General features: G+C 44.2%; 2 protein-coding genes across 2 annotated transcripts in view; both read left to right on the plus strand.

Moving 5' to 3' along the window:
- LOC120760639 (protein HIRA) overlaps positions 1-4,794 on the plus strand; it is a 32,528-nt gene extending 27,734 nt beyond the window's left edge. Inside the window, exons 22-25 of the mRNA XM_040081117.2 lie at positions 425-547; positions 1,464-1,627; positions 3,313-3,401; positions 3,895-4,794. Of these exons, the coding sequence (XP_039937051.1) occupies positions 425-547; positions 1,464-1,627; positions 3,313-3,401; positions 3,895-4,011 (493 nt within the window). The 3' untranslated portion in view covers positions 4,012-4,794. The remainder of the gene's footprint in view (positions 1-424; positions 548-1,463; positions 1,628-3,312; positions 3,402-3,894) is intronic.
- A 1,510-nt stretch (positions 4,795-6,304) lies between these two features.
- PPIL2 (peptidylprolyl isomerase like 2) overlaps positions 6,305-12,022 on the plus strand; it is a 68,353-nt gene continuing 62,635 nt past the window's right edge. Inside the window, exons 1-5 of the mRNA XM_040080975.2 lie at positions 6,305-6,379; positions 6,461-6,510; positions 6,917-6,962; positions 7,557-7,619; positions 7,781-7,832. Of these exons, the coding sequence (XP_039936909.1) occupies positions 6,348-6,379; positions 6,461-6,510; positions 6,917-6,962; positions 7,557-7,619; positions 7,781-7,832 (243 nt within the window). The 5' untranslated portion in view covers positions 6,305-6,347. The remainder of the gene's footprint in view (positions 6,380-6,460; positions 6,511-6,916; positions 6,963-7,556; positions 7,620-7,780; positions 7,833-12,022) is intronic.

Genomic DNA, 12,022 nt, shown 5'->3' on the forward strand with positions numbered 1-12,022 from the left:
GATTATGGAAAAGATTGTCAATGTGTGTGTGTCTGGTGTTGGGGGGAGACCTGGCATAAGGTAAAATCAAGTTCTTAATGAGAAAGTCATTACCTGTGTTCACGACTGGCATTGTTCTGGGTCGTGGCTTCTTATTAGATTGAAAAATGGCAAGGAGAAAGTTAATTTCCATCCAAAGTAATGGTAAATTATATTATGTAATTAATATTTTTAACTTTAGGGGTAGGAGGGACATGGCACAAGCAGAATTTGGATATGTAGCGGGAAAAATCAGGGTCCCTGGAATTCCTGAGCCACAACAGTGATATTTTTTGGTTATCTGTGAAAACGCAAATCAGATTTTTGAGGCGGAACAGAGCTGGATCTGCTGACGTTGCCGTTTGCACTCCTCACACTTGTTTTTTGGTTGTTTGCTTTTTTTCAGGAATCTTGTTTCTGACAAACAGGACTCCCTAGCACAATGTGCAGACTTCAGGACTAGTTTGCCATCCCAAGAAGCCATGCTGTGTTCTGGGCCCTTGGCTGTCATACAGGGACGCACATCCAAGTACGCACGCGTCACCGGCGCGTTGGGGTCTTTCACCTTCTTTATTCGCTGCCTGAATCACTGAGTTATGGAAATACCAGCGGCTCTGAAGTGATCAGTCGCTCATGCCGTGGTTTTCTAATCCTTTGCATGTTTATAGTCTGTATCTCAGTGTTATGAAATTGCTTGGGGGAGCAGGAAAGCATGCTCTAAATATAATCATTTTAAGGCTTCTCTTTATTGAATGGGCAAGGCATTGGACAATTCTGTTAGACTTTTATTAGCTAAACTGCGTATTTTATGTTTTGCAGTTTAATTTTTAGTTTACTAGCTTTCTGGAGTAGGATTACAATTTTTGAGTTAGTTCAGCTGGCCTCAAAGAATCTATTTAATGAAGTTTCTGAGAAAGGTGAGATATTACTCATGTAGAGAGTATTTTCAACATGTGAAAATATCACTAAGGAATTGTGTGAGCCAGAGCAGATTCCTGTAGGTAGCTTAATAGCCCATCCTCACTTGAATTAGATTTCCCAGGCAGATTTCTTTGCTATTTCTGCCCTTCACATCCAAGTTTAGTTTTTTTCCAGGGAGAAACTGTGTAGAGTTGTATGATTTTATTGCCGTTCTCTTGAGGGGAAAGGGAATTTGTTGTGAAAAGCATTTGAAATATAAACAAACAACACTCTCTTTTAGAGAGAGAGAGAGAGAATAACAGAATGAAAAATTCCCTTTTTGAAAAATATTCTAACAACTAGCTACTCTTTTCAAATTAGCTTTCTTGTGACAGTGTGTTTATATGCAAGAAATCCTTTAAATGCTTTAACTTTATATCTGTGTGTCTCTGAAAGATCAGTGCGCTATAGCTAGTGCTACAGAAAGATGTATTCCTTAAACTTACATCTGATTTTCTGGCATGTTAATCTTTTTGGTTTTGCAGTTCAGGAAGGCAAGCTGCAAGATTGTTCTCCATGCCTCATTTAGTGCAACAAGAGACAACACTTGCATACCTGGAGAACCAGATAGCAGCAGCACTTATATTACAATCCAGTCACGAATATCACCACTGGCTCCTTATCTATGCACGGTACCTAGTTAATGAAGGTGAGACCTGCCAGGCTCTGGTACTGCTCTGCAGCTCTGTGGCCTTCTGAAAACACTCTGTTCGTGTCATGTCCATGTATGATTGCCCTTGACATCCTCCTTTTAGCACTTGGCTTCTGCTTTGCTTAAAGCCAAAACAAATTGCATTTGCTTCTGCTGTGCTCAGTCCTCAGGACTCCTGTTTTGGCACAGTGACTGGGGGCAGGCCGTGGCCTGGGGAAGCAGTGCCATCTGCAGACTGCAGTAATGGCAACTGCATTGTAAAAAAGCCCAGTGGTCTGTCAGGCTTCTCCCAGCTATTGTCTGGCAGCAGCTGCAGAGGTTTCAGGGAAACCAGCACGCTGTAAAATGCATAGCCCTCCTCAGCCAGCTGACAATTGCTGCCTGATGGGAGAGGGAGGGGTTGCTCCGTCTCTGACTTGGGTACACTTTGTGCCCAAGCACATAAAATTGCAGAGAATCCGCTTGTATTGCTTGCACTTTATTCCTTTATGACATTCTCAAATTCCAGCTGCCTCTACTAGTGAGATCCACATGTTAAATTCTGTGGGAAAAGAAACACACAAGAAAGGTTCCTTGTGTCTGTTTTATATTTGAATACACTTTATCTCTGTGCTATTATGTTAAACAAGGTTAACCAACTGACTTTATACTTTTTGGATTCTAAAGACCTCTGTTGTATCTCTGCCTGTCTGCGTTCAGAATTTAGTAGTTCCCTTTGTATTAATTCAGCCTTACTCCTCACCTTGCATAATCATTCTGCGCAGAGGGAAAAGAAATGGTTCACATTAGGCCACCTAATAGTTGTTGGCAGAATTAAAATCAAGCTCATTAATTCTTGCCCTTTGACCTTTACCTTATTTAACAAGAGAGCTTGTTGAACTGCATGTGGTTCTCTCTGTCCTTCCCCAGCTGAAATTAAAATATTCATCTTGGGTTACATGTTCAAGAGATGGTTGTACTTTTAAAAGCCTTCCCTAATTAAGAACCTCTGCTGCATGCACTGGGTTCCTCTGGCACCTCCAAATGTTGCTGCCATGGATGGATGGATGTCACAAAAACTGCTTTGCCAGATGTGTATTGCTGGCTCACACTTTCTAGAGCTGCTGAACATTGAAAATTGCACAACTTATTATTGACCCTTTATTCTTATGATTATTTCAACATCTACTGAATTATAATCCATTCGAACACTTGATCTATTATATATTAATTGGCAAGTTACTCTTGAATAGACTTTGTTTCTTGGAAGGGAATTTCCCCCTCTGATTTTTTGGGTAAATAAATGTGGCCTGGAAACTGTGTGTGGTTTTATTAAAGGTGTTTTGGTTCTTTGAAAGCTGGCATGTTTGTGTGGGAGGGGAGTGTGAGGTTGAGATCAGGGCAGCTCTTGAAACAAGCTGGAGTAATTACTTCAGACTTCAGTTTTTCTCCCTGTTGTAAATCATCTTTAGTAGTGGGTTTGGCTTTAAGAACCTTAAATAAGACACTTCAGAGCTCTAAAAATCATCTTATAGTTCCAAAGCATTGCTGTAGGAATAGTAATATAACTTTCCAGAAATCAGTGTTTTGGGCTTTATTTTATTCTTCTTGTAATTCTTCCCTGAATGTTGTCTGCTACATTGTGGAGGGGTTTTATGTAGTGAAATGCTGTCAAATGTGATTTTATTTCTGACTACCTCCAGGGTTTGAATATCGTTTGCGAGAATTATGCAAGGATTTACTGGGTCCAGTCCATTACTCAGCTGGAAGTCAGTGGGAATCAACAGTTATGGTAAGTCCTGATAATACTTTAATGAAGAACAAGGAGAGCTTCCCATAAAAATTACAGGGTATTATCTTTTCCACACTCTGCTCTGATCACATAGGCAGGCTTTCTTCCATGGCACTGAGATTTGTTCCATATGAAACCACAGGCAAATGCTTGTTGCCCCAGTGTGAGCTCTGGTGCTGTCTTGAGTATCACACAGATGAAGGAGAGTTGCATTTTCAGCTCCCCGCATTGTTCAGACAGCAGCTTTGAAGCAGGGACATGCCAAAGTTCCCTCTCAGAACACAGCCTGGAGTCTGGAATTGCAGAGGCTGAACTTCATGGGAATGTAAATATAAAGACATTTTGTGCTGCGAGTCACAGAAGCAGAGTGAGAACACAAAGGACACAGCTCTCTCCAGGCAGGGAAAAGAGCATAAATCTTAGAGAGCTCTTTGGAACATGTTAATGATAACAAATAACAGATTCTGAGGATGCTGTTGTGTTTTCTGTGCAGGGTTTACGGAAGAGAGAACTATTGAAAGAGCTTCTTCCTGTTATTGGACAGAACCTCCGCTTCCAGAGGCTTTTCACAGAGTATCAAGAGCAGCTGGACATCTTGAGAGACAAGTAGCGTGTCCCCAGATTTTCCCTGTGGGGCCTGGTCCGAGAGAAACTGCTGAACAGCGTGAACCAGAGACAAAAGAGGAGCGAGAGCCCGGCCAGCGGGGACACTCCTGAAGAAGGGCTGTGCTGCAGAGGTCCCAGCGGATTCCTGGAAATGCTGAGTGGAGGAGCTCGACGGTTTCTCAAGTGAAACCTGACCATTGAAGCTGTGACCTCTGTTTCTATGGAAAGTCATGGATATGTACTTCAGGGGGATCCTTTTGGATCTGGATCTCATTTAATATTAAAACTAGCTGAGAACTGTTTGTGCGGTTTCTTGGATGTCCTGTGAAAAGCACAGTACTTCAGAGTACACTGAACAGCATATTTAACCCTGTTTAGGGGTTTTTGCCTGAGGATTTATTGAGGCTCAACACTATATTGAATTAGATGAATGAGCCACGTAAAAAGAAATTTCATAAATATTAAGGTATTATGCAGCCAATAGACTCTTTCCTGTGAATATAATAATAATAAGAGGCTGTTCTAACACATGGACTATTTTTGTACTAGAATTTGCTAACTTGTAATAAGGAATTTTATTTGGCCAATAATCAGGCTGTCACTACAAAGTCATCTTGTAGGAGTTTAATTTCAAAGGCTATGTTTCAAAGTAATTCTACCAAATTAACATGTCGTCATCAGGTTTTTAATTTTTCAATGTTTGTAAAAGGCATTTTGGGGGGAGGGGGAGGGACACAATGGGGTGGCTCTTTTTGTAAGTACAAAATAAAAGAACATTGCATTGGTTAAAAAAAAAACAAAAAGCAAAAACATGGTCTTGAATTATTACAAAGGGCACAGGCATCTCCAGGAATGTCAACACAGGCTGAATCACGATCATGGTAACGTTTCTGGAAATAAATAATTCCGTCTGGACTTTCCTCTGGCAGTGTGATCAGACAAGTGCAGGTGGTGTCTGTGGACAGCTACAGCGTTTGCTGCCAGAGCCCATCTCGGCAGGGAGCAGGAGCTGTGTGGGAATGTTCATCTCCACCAGAGCCCAACAGGCTCCCTCACCCCTGCCCACAGCAGCTGCACTGCAGCAGGGAACGAGCCTTCTGCACTTCTGGCCACGTTCCTTGTCGAGTGCTTTTGGAATTCCACTGGAAACAAATCAAGTTTGTTTTTCCCAGAGTGAACTTGGTGCTGGGAAAGGAGCAAGTGAAGGTGTTGGTTCTTTGTGGGCCCTGCCTCAATGCCTTTCTTTGATTTTTTTTTTTTTTCTTTTGAGTAAGATAATTGAAATGACTAAGTGTATTGAAACCGTTGTAAAAGAGCAGTTTCTCCCCCAAACATCTAACAAACAATATCCTTCACCCTCAGCCTGGACAAGGAGTAGCTGTGCTGTGCTGCTTTGGCCAAAAAGTCTGATAGAACCAGCTGTAATGTTGTAAATAATTAATACTCTGTTGCCAGTTAGACTATAGGCATAGGCACGGGTGTTCTGTTCCTCAGAGGAGAACTGTAACAACATAGAACATGGACTTTCCGAAATGGTTTAGTGTAACCCCCTGCAAGCAGAGCAGGTTGTGCTCACCTTGTGCTCGTGGATGCAGCCAAAGACCAGCTGATGGGATTAAAACAGGAGCCCAACATCTGGGGACAAGGAGGATCTGCTCCAAAGCCTGGTGCAGTCAGTGGGAGTCTGGCTATCCTTTTCCATGGATTTCACTCCAATGGCTCTGTGTAGGCAGCTGCCAGGGTGATGGTTTAACGAGTAAAGAAAAAAGGAGCAGGAGTGGATTTGGAGGTGTTTGATAAGTGATAGCTCCAGGACCACTGGCTCTTTCCTCCTGCTGAACACAAGGGATCTGGACTCTGACCATCCTCTGTTCGGCCTTGTGCTGTTCATACCAGTCCTGTAAAGAAGGCTCTTTAATGGGATTTAAAGGTAATTAGCTATGGGACAGTAAATTTTTTCTCGTTAAGTCTTTGAAGAGACACTGAAATACTTTTTGTGAAGAGCTGTATCCATATTAAGACACTAAGTCGGTTCTACCCACTTTTTCCTTGGGAGGGTCTGTCGCTGCCCAGCAGACCAGGAATACAAAGATTTCAAATTCCAGGCACGAAGACATGTTTTATCGAAGCGGAAGCGCTGGGAAGCTGTTCTGAGGTCCCGCCAACCTTGTGGAGCCTGCCCATCCCCGTCCTCTCCGGGCCGTTCCCCCGGGCCGGCGCGGCCCCGGAACTCGCCTGCCGCCGCCGCTGTTTCCGCGCCGCGCCCGTTCCCCGCCGCACCGGCGGAAGGCGCGGGCGGGCCTGAGGCGCGGCGCGGGCCGGGCAGGCCGCACCGCCGCCATGGGCAAGCGGCAGCACCAGAAGGACAAAATGTGAGCGGGGAGCGGGGCGGGGGGGCCGGGCTGCGCGGGGCCGCGTCTGTGCTGTGCCTCAGTGTCCCCCGTGTCTCGCAGGTACATCACGTGCGCCGAGTACACGCAGTTCTACGGCGGCAAGAAAGCGGGTAAGGGGGGACGGGCCCTTCCCTCAGAGCCCCGGGGCAGCGAGTGCCGAGCTCCGACCCCCGGGCCGCGGCCTGAGCCCGTGGTGCCGCTGGCAAATGCCGCGTTTCTGGCCAGATGAGCGTCCCCCGGTCTGTGCCCGCTGCTGGGGCAGAGCCTGAGCGCTCATCGCCACATTTAAACTCAGCGCCCTCGGTCTGTCAGAGCTCCGTCTTGATCTCCGGGCAGTGTAATTTCAGTTCAGAAATTTTACTTACAGTTTCGCAAGCTTTAGAGTACTTATCCTTGTCCTCAGTAACTTGCCACCGTTTGTGTAGCAATATGTAACTTTCAAATGTTTCTTTGTTACCTAGAATAACGCGTATTTATTCATATCTTTTGTGTGGGTCTTCTTTTTTCCATAAACAGACCTTCCACGAACCAATTTTAGACGTTTATCATTTGATCACTGCAGGTAAGACAACAAATTTGCATTATCATTATTTAATGACGCATCTATTTATCAGGCTGTTGACACTGAATTAAAGCCATGTTCTTTTGGGGCAGTTACTTTCGTTGACTTGTGCCTGCTGTGGCACTAGTGTGGCAAGAAAAAGTTGAATAAGAACTGAAACAGAGTTTGCATGACCCATGATCAGTGTCTGCAGAGGCTGGAGCTGATGGCTGAAAGGATACACAAGTGATGAAATAATGCAGAACAATTTCTGTGTGCATCCCAGTCTTTCAAATCTGTGTCATCGGGGCTCACTTGTCCCTGATCAGAGTGTGCCTGGCCAGTCACTCATCTTGCTGAAACAGAGATTAAGGCAGATTGGAGAATATTTCTGCTATTTTTATTTTTTTTTTCTGTTTAGAGTTTACTGCCTGAAGTGCAGGAGTGAAGGAAGAGCGTTGGTAGAAGTGGGTTAGAAATCCTTGTAAATTGGGCAGCTCAGGGAATTGCCTTCCTGTGCTAACAGCTCCAGGATTATGGAAGCATCCCTAACAGGAGATGCTGATGTGATTTCCAGCTGGTTTTGCTAACAGGATTGCATTCTCTTTTTTATAGTTTGTCTCTGCAGCCATTTGAATACCCAGTCTGCACCCCAGATGGGACAGTCTTTGACATCCTGTAAGTTCCTGTCTGTTCTTAGCTTTATTTTTGTGGTGTTGAACTGGTTACAGCTGTGTAATCATCATTTGGTCTTAACAAGCTGGCAGAAACTGTTGTGGCCATCAGAAGAGGTTTCTGATGGAGCTTGCCGTGAATTACTTTATCCCTTCTCTTTTCAGGAGCATTGTACCTTGGATAAAGAAATATGGAACCAATCCAATCACAGGAGAAGTGAGTAATGATGGGTGCATTCACATCATGTCTTTGCTTTCTTTGTACTCCGTTGTTAATTTAATGTGTTAGAGAAACAAAAATGCCTTAGTGAAAGCAAAAAAAAGTTGAATGGGAGTGAAGTTTTGAAAATGTGTGGAAGAAAGGAGGGCATTACCTCTATATTTTTTTGTAAAAAAATAGTAAACAGAGCAGAGGTGAGTGGTTCATTTATATGAGCTCCCAGGGTATCTTGCCTGCCTTCTAGCTGTGGCATAATGAACATCTGTAGCGATGGAAATATAAACTGTTGCTAACGCTGGTGCTGCCCAGAAAGCCAGACTGGTCATTGATGGAAACGACTCTACTGCTGCCTCCTGCAAGCAGAGTTCTCCTCCCTGCAGGGAAGGCACTGGCATCTCTTCATCTGGGATTAAACTTGCAGCAGTATTTCCTAACCCAAAGGATATTTGGCATCATGCCGATTAGGGAGATTAATAGATGATATTATGCATGGTAAGCTTACACTACAAAATCTTTTGAGTTGCCCTGACAGTATGTTTCAGAAAGCTTCTGTCATGATGATTCACTGTGAGAGAAACCTTTGTGGGTTTCTCCCCCCTTTTTCTGCATAAATGATAATTATGAAGGGATTACTTTCTGTAGCAGCATGAAGTTGTTAAATACTGAATAAGCGTGAAGTACTGGAAATATTTCCCCGTTGGAATTATCTTTTCTGATGTGTTAAAGTGCGTTGTTTATGAGGGCATAGAGGAAAATTTGAAGCAGAAACTGTTGCTTGAGCTACTGAGGTTTTTTTTCCTTCAGTGTGTGCAGTTACTTTTCCAGGCACTGGGCGGCAGCCGTTGCCCAGGATTGGGGAGGTTTGCCGCTGGCTCCGGGCTGCGAGATTCCTTCTGAGATGTCTTGTGTTTGATTAAAGATTTTCCATCGGGCGGATATGGGGAAAGCTAAATACAGGTGCAGCATTCCAAACTCTAAATGCGAACAGCCTGTCTGAGATTTGATATATTCCTGCAGGAGTGTTTGTGCCCTGGTGAGATGATTGAAGGTCTTTCCTCACATGTGAAGAGGCCAGTGTGTTGTTGAGAAGGAATTACAGCCATTTCATTTGTTTTCGCCAGCCTCTCAGCACCTTGCTGCTCTCTGCATTGGTTGGGAGTTTTGGGGTGTTACCAGATCATTTTTTTCCCTCAGAGCAGCTCATTGCAGACTGTGAGCCATGATGTGGTTTAAAATTGCTTCGAGGAAATGCTAAGCAAGAAGTGTAACGTGCCTGACTGTGTTGTGTAATGGAGAGAGGGAGACTGTGCAGAATATGCGAGGTGCACCATAAATGCTTAAATGAACTCGGGCCTTAGAGCTGTTAGTTTAGCAGACCTGTGCTTCTGTCGTTAATCTGCAGTGCTTTTCCAGCTCTCCTCAGTGTGCATCCTCCCCTTTTCCTCTGTTTCACTGTCTGGGGAGCCCTTTCTTTCCCCCTCTTGTTCTGTGGTGGACTGGTGCTGTACAGCTCTCTCCTCCACAGGACCAACGTGTTCCAGATCAATAGGAAGAAGGAGACACTTGTTCTCCAGAATAGCACGCAGCCCTGCTGAATCCAGCCCTGCAGAGCTCTGAGTTGAAGAGTGGGGTTGAAAGAAGGATTGTAATTTAGACTTTGTTTCCCAGAGGGGTAGCTCAGGTTTTTGGAAGAGGAGGGTGGCATTGGGCAGGAATGGGATAGGAGTGCTGGGATAAGGCAGGGTAGGCGGCAGAGGAGGTCAGTGAATTGAGCTTGTGCATCTCTGGACTGTCCTGTCCTCTGCTGAGTCTGTCACTGTGTGTGCACCCTCTGCTCCCTGTGCAGCTTGTTCATGGAAACCAGCAAGTCTCTTTTGTAACCAATTGGTGACTTATAGAAACTCAGGGCTCTGGGTTTATTTAGAAAGGAATTGAGCCAGATTGGCTGCAGTGCCATGTTGTGTACACTAACTTATGGAATTACTTTGCATAGGTTGGGTTGAGGCTCTGGAGAATTTTTCTATTTATTTGTCTTGAAGTAAAAATTAGTAATGAAACTCTTTGTGGCTTGTACTTCTCTAATTGTGGTTTGCTACAGGACAGATGCTTTAGAGAAGTCAATAGACTGCTTGGAAAGGGGGTGTTAATGGTGCACTCTTGGCACTCACTAGTTCTGTCCAGCTGTCTTATTTCTGAAGTGGACCCCTCAGTGGAGAACTGGAGAGCCTGGCAGTCATGAATATATTTTTCTTTGCTGTGCTCCAGGGGATAGAACTGTGCTAGCCTTTTATTAATTGCTTGTCTGTGAACTGATCTACAAGGGACTTCTCTGATTCTTCTGAATCCTAAGCTATTGGACTAGCCTTTGTGTTTAAAGAAATGCTGCAATGCAAATCACTGTTGACCTTTGTCTAGAATTTTCCGTGAGCTATTCTAGAAAGTAACTTTGGATTAATCTCCCCCCCTTTTTAACAGTGCATTGTGGTAAAAAATGCTTGTTTTACTGCTACACCAATCCTTTTGGAAGGGCATTTCTCTCAGCTGAACTACAGTCTGTCAGCTGGCATTGTCTCACTTCTGTTGTCAGCTTTGTCAGGACAGTGCCCTGGCTTATCCTTACGCTAAAATTGCAAAAAATGAAGTGGAAAGTGATAGTTAGCTCATTCTTTTTTACTGACAGCAGCACTTTGGCTTCTTGGGCTTGCAGAGAGTTGCAGGCTTGCCAGGATGTTTCATGTGGTGACGTTCTGACAGCCTGACCAGCGTGCCCACACGAGGCAGCCGGCTGGGCTCAGCTCACCTGTTTCAAGGAGCGAGATTGGCCAGAGCATGTCTGCTTGGTTGGAATCTCAAATATGAACAGATGATAGATCAGCGTGCCTTTTGACAGGAATTTCAAGGAAATGGGGTTTTTTTTGTTGCGTGGATATGTTCTGTGTGGGCTGAGCTATTTTTCCTCCTGTGCATTGTAATGTGTCTGATGTCAATACCTATTTTTTCCACTCCAGTTCAATGACATTCTGACTGTGTGTGGGCAGGCCAGATTGTTGTGGCTGTACTTTCAGTCCCTATCAAAGCTCTGGAACCTTGGGCAAATATCTCTGTTCCCTTCTCTCAGAAGTAGCTACTGTCTTTGTCTCTGGTCCCCCTTTTCTGTGGGAATTTAATTCTTTTGGACACTGGAAAGGCAGTTAATTTGATTCGGTCCAGTTAATTTATCCTGGCCTATGAGTCAGGTTAGGAGACCTGAAGATGCTGGGGGGTGGATTTACGAGAGTGAGAGTCCCATTTCTTTCCTGTTCTGAATGAAGCAGAACAGAACCTGTGTTGTGCCCTGTCTCATACAAGGTTAGGATCCAGACCTGCAGGCCACAGAGGGCATTTTCTTAAGCGTCACCAGGTTTTAGCTTCTCACTGCATTAAGAAGGATTTTTTTTTACAAATTGTGAGGGTTTTTTACAGGTTAGAAAAGGTTTTTGCTTGGTCTGCCTCTGAGGATAACCATAAAGAGGAGTCTGGTGCATGTCATGAAGTAATAGAAGGCAAAGCCACTGACATGGAAAATGAGAACCAGCTTTGAAGTCAGAAGGCTAAAAATCCCTGACTTCTCCTAGTGATTCATCTGCCTTCTAAAAAGAGAGAGCTGGGCACAAAGCTTTGCTCTGTGTACAATATAAATATTTGCTATTTTTTTCCCCCACACTCTTTAATCCCTTATTTACCAAATAAAGCTGACTTGGGGTGAAATTCTGACTACCATGATCAAATGATTGTGGCAGTACAGGTGCCTGGCTCCTGCAGTGAGCCTGTCTGATGCAGGCTGTGGAAGCACCAGAGAGCTTGTACCTGCAATGCCCTGCAGCAATGACAGCCTGCAGTGGACAGCTCCTCCCTCCAGCACTGTTCACTAGGAATGTAAACAGTGCCCTTTTTTTCAATCATTTGTTTGAAGTCAGGTTGGTAAGATGATGCTTGACATAGTAATTACAGGCCCTTTCAAAACCTAGAACTTCTTACCCACAAAAGAAAAAAGTTGCAGCTGAATCTGTTAGTTCGAAACTTGGAAAATCATTCTCAAGTACATTCCTTACATATATTTATCTTCCACAGGCTGGTGGCTATTGTTACTTCATTTTGTTGTTGAAATCGTGATTTCTTTTCGATTTGTTCAAGTAGATTTCAGTGAG

The sequence above is a fragment of the Hirundo rustica genome, chromosome 17 (genome assembly GCF_015227805.2).
Source record: "Hirundo rustica isolate bHirRus1 chromosome 17, bHirRus1.pri.v3, whole genome shotgun sequence".
Classification (NCBI taxonomy): Eukaryota; Metazoa; Chordata; class Aves; order Passeriformes; family Hirundinidae; genus Hirundo; species Hirundo rustica.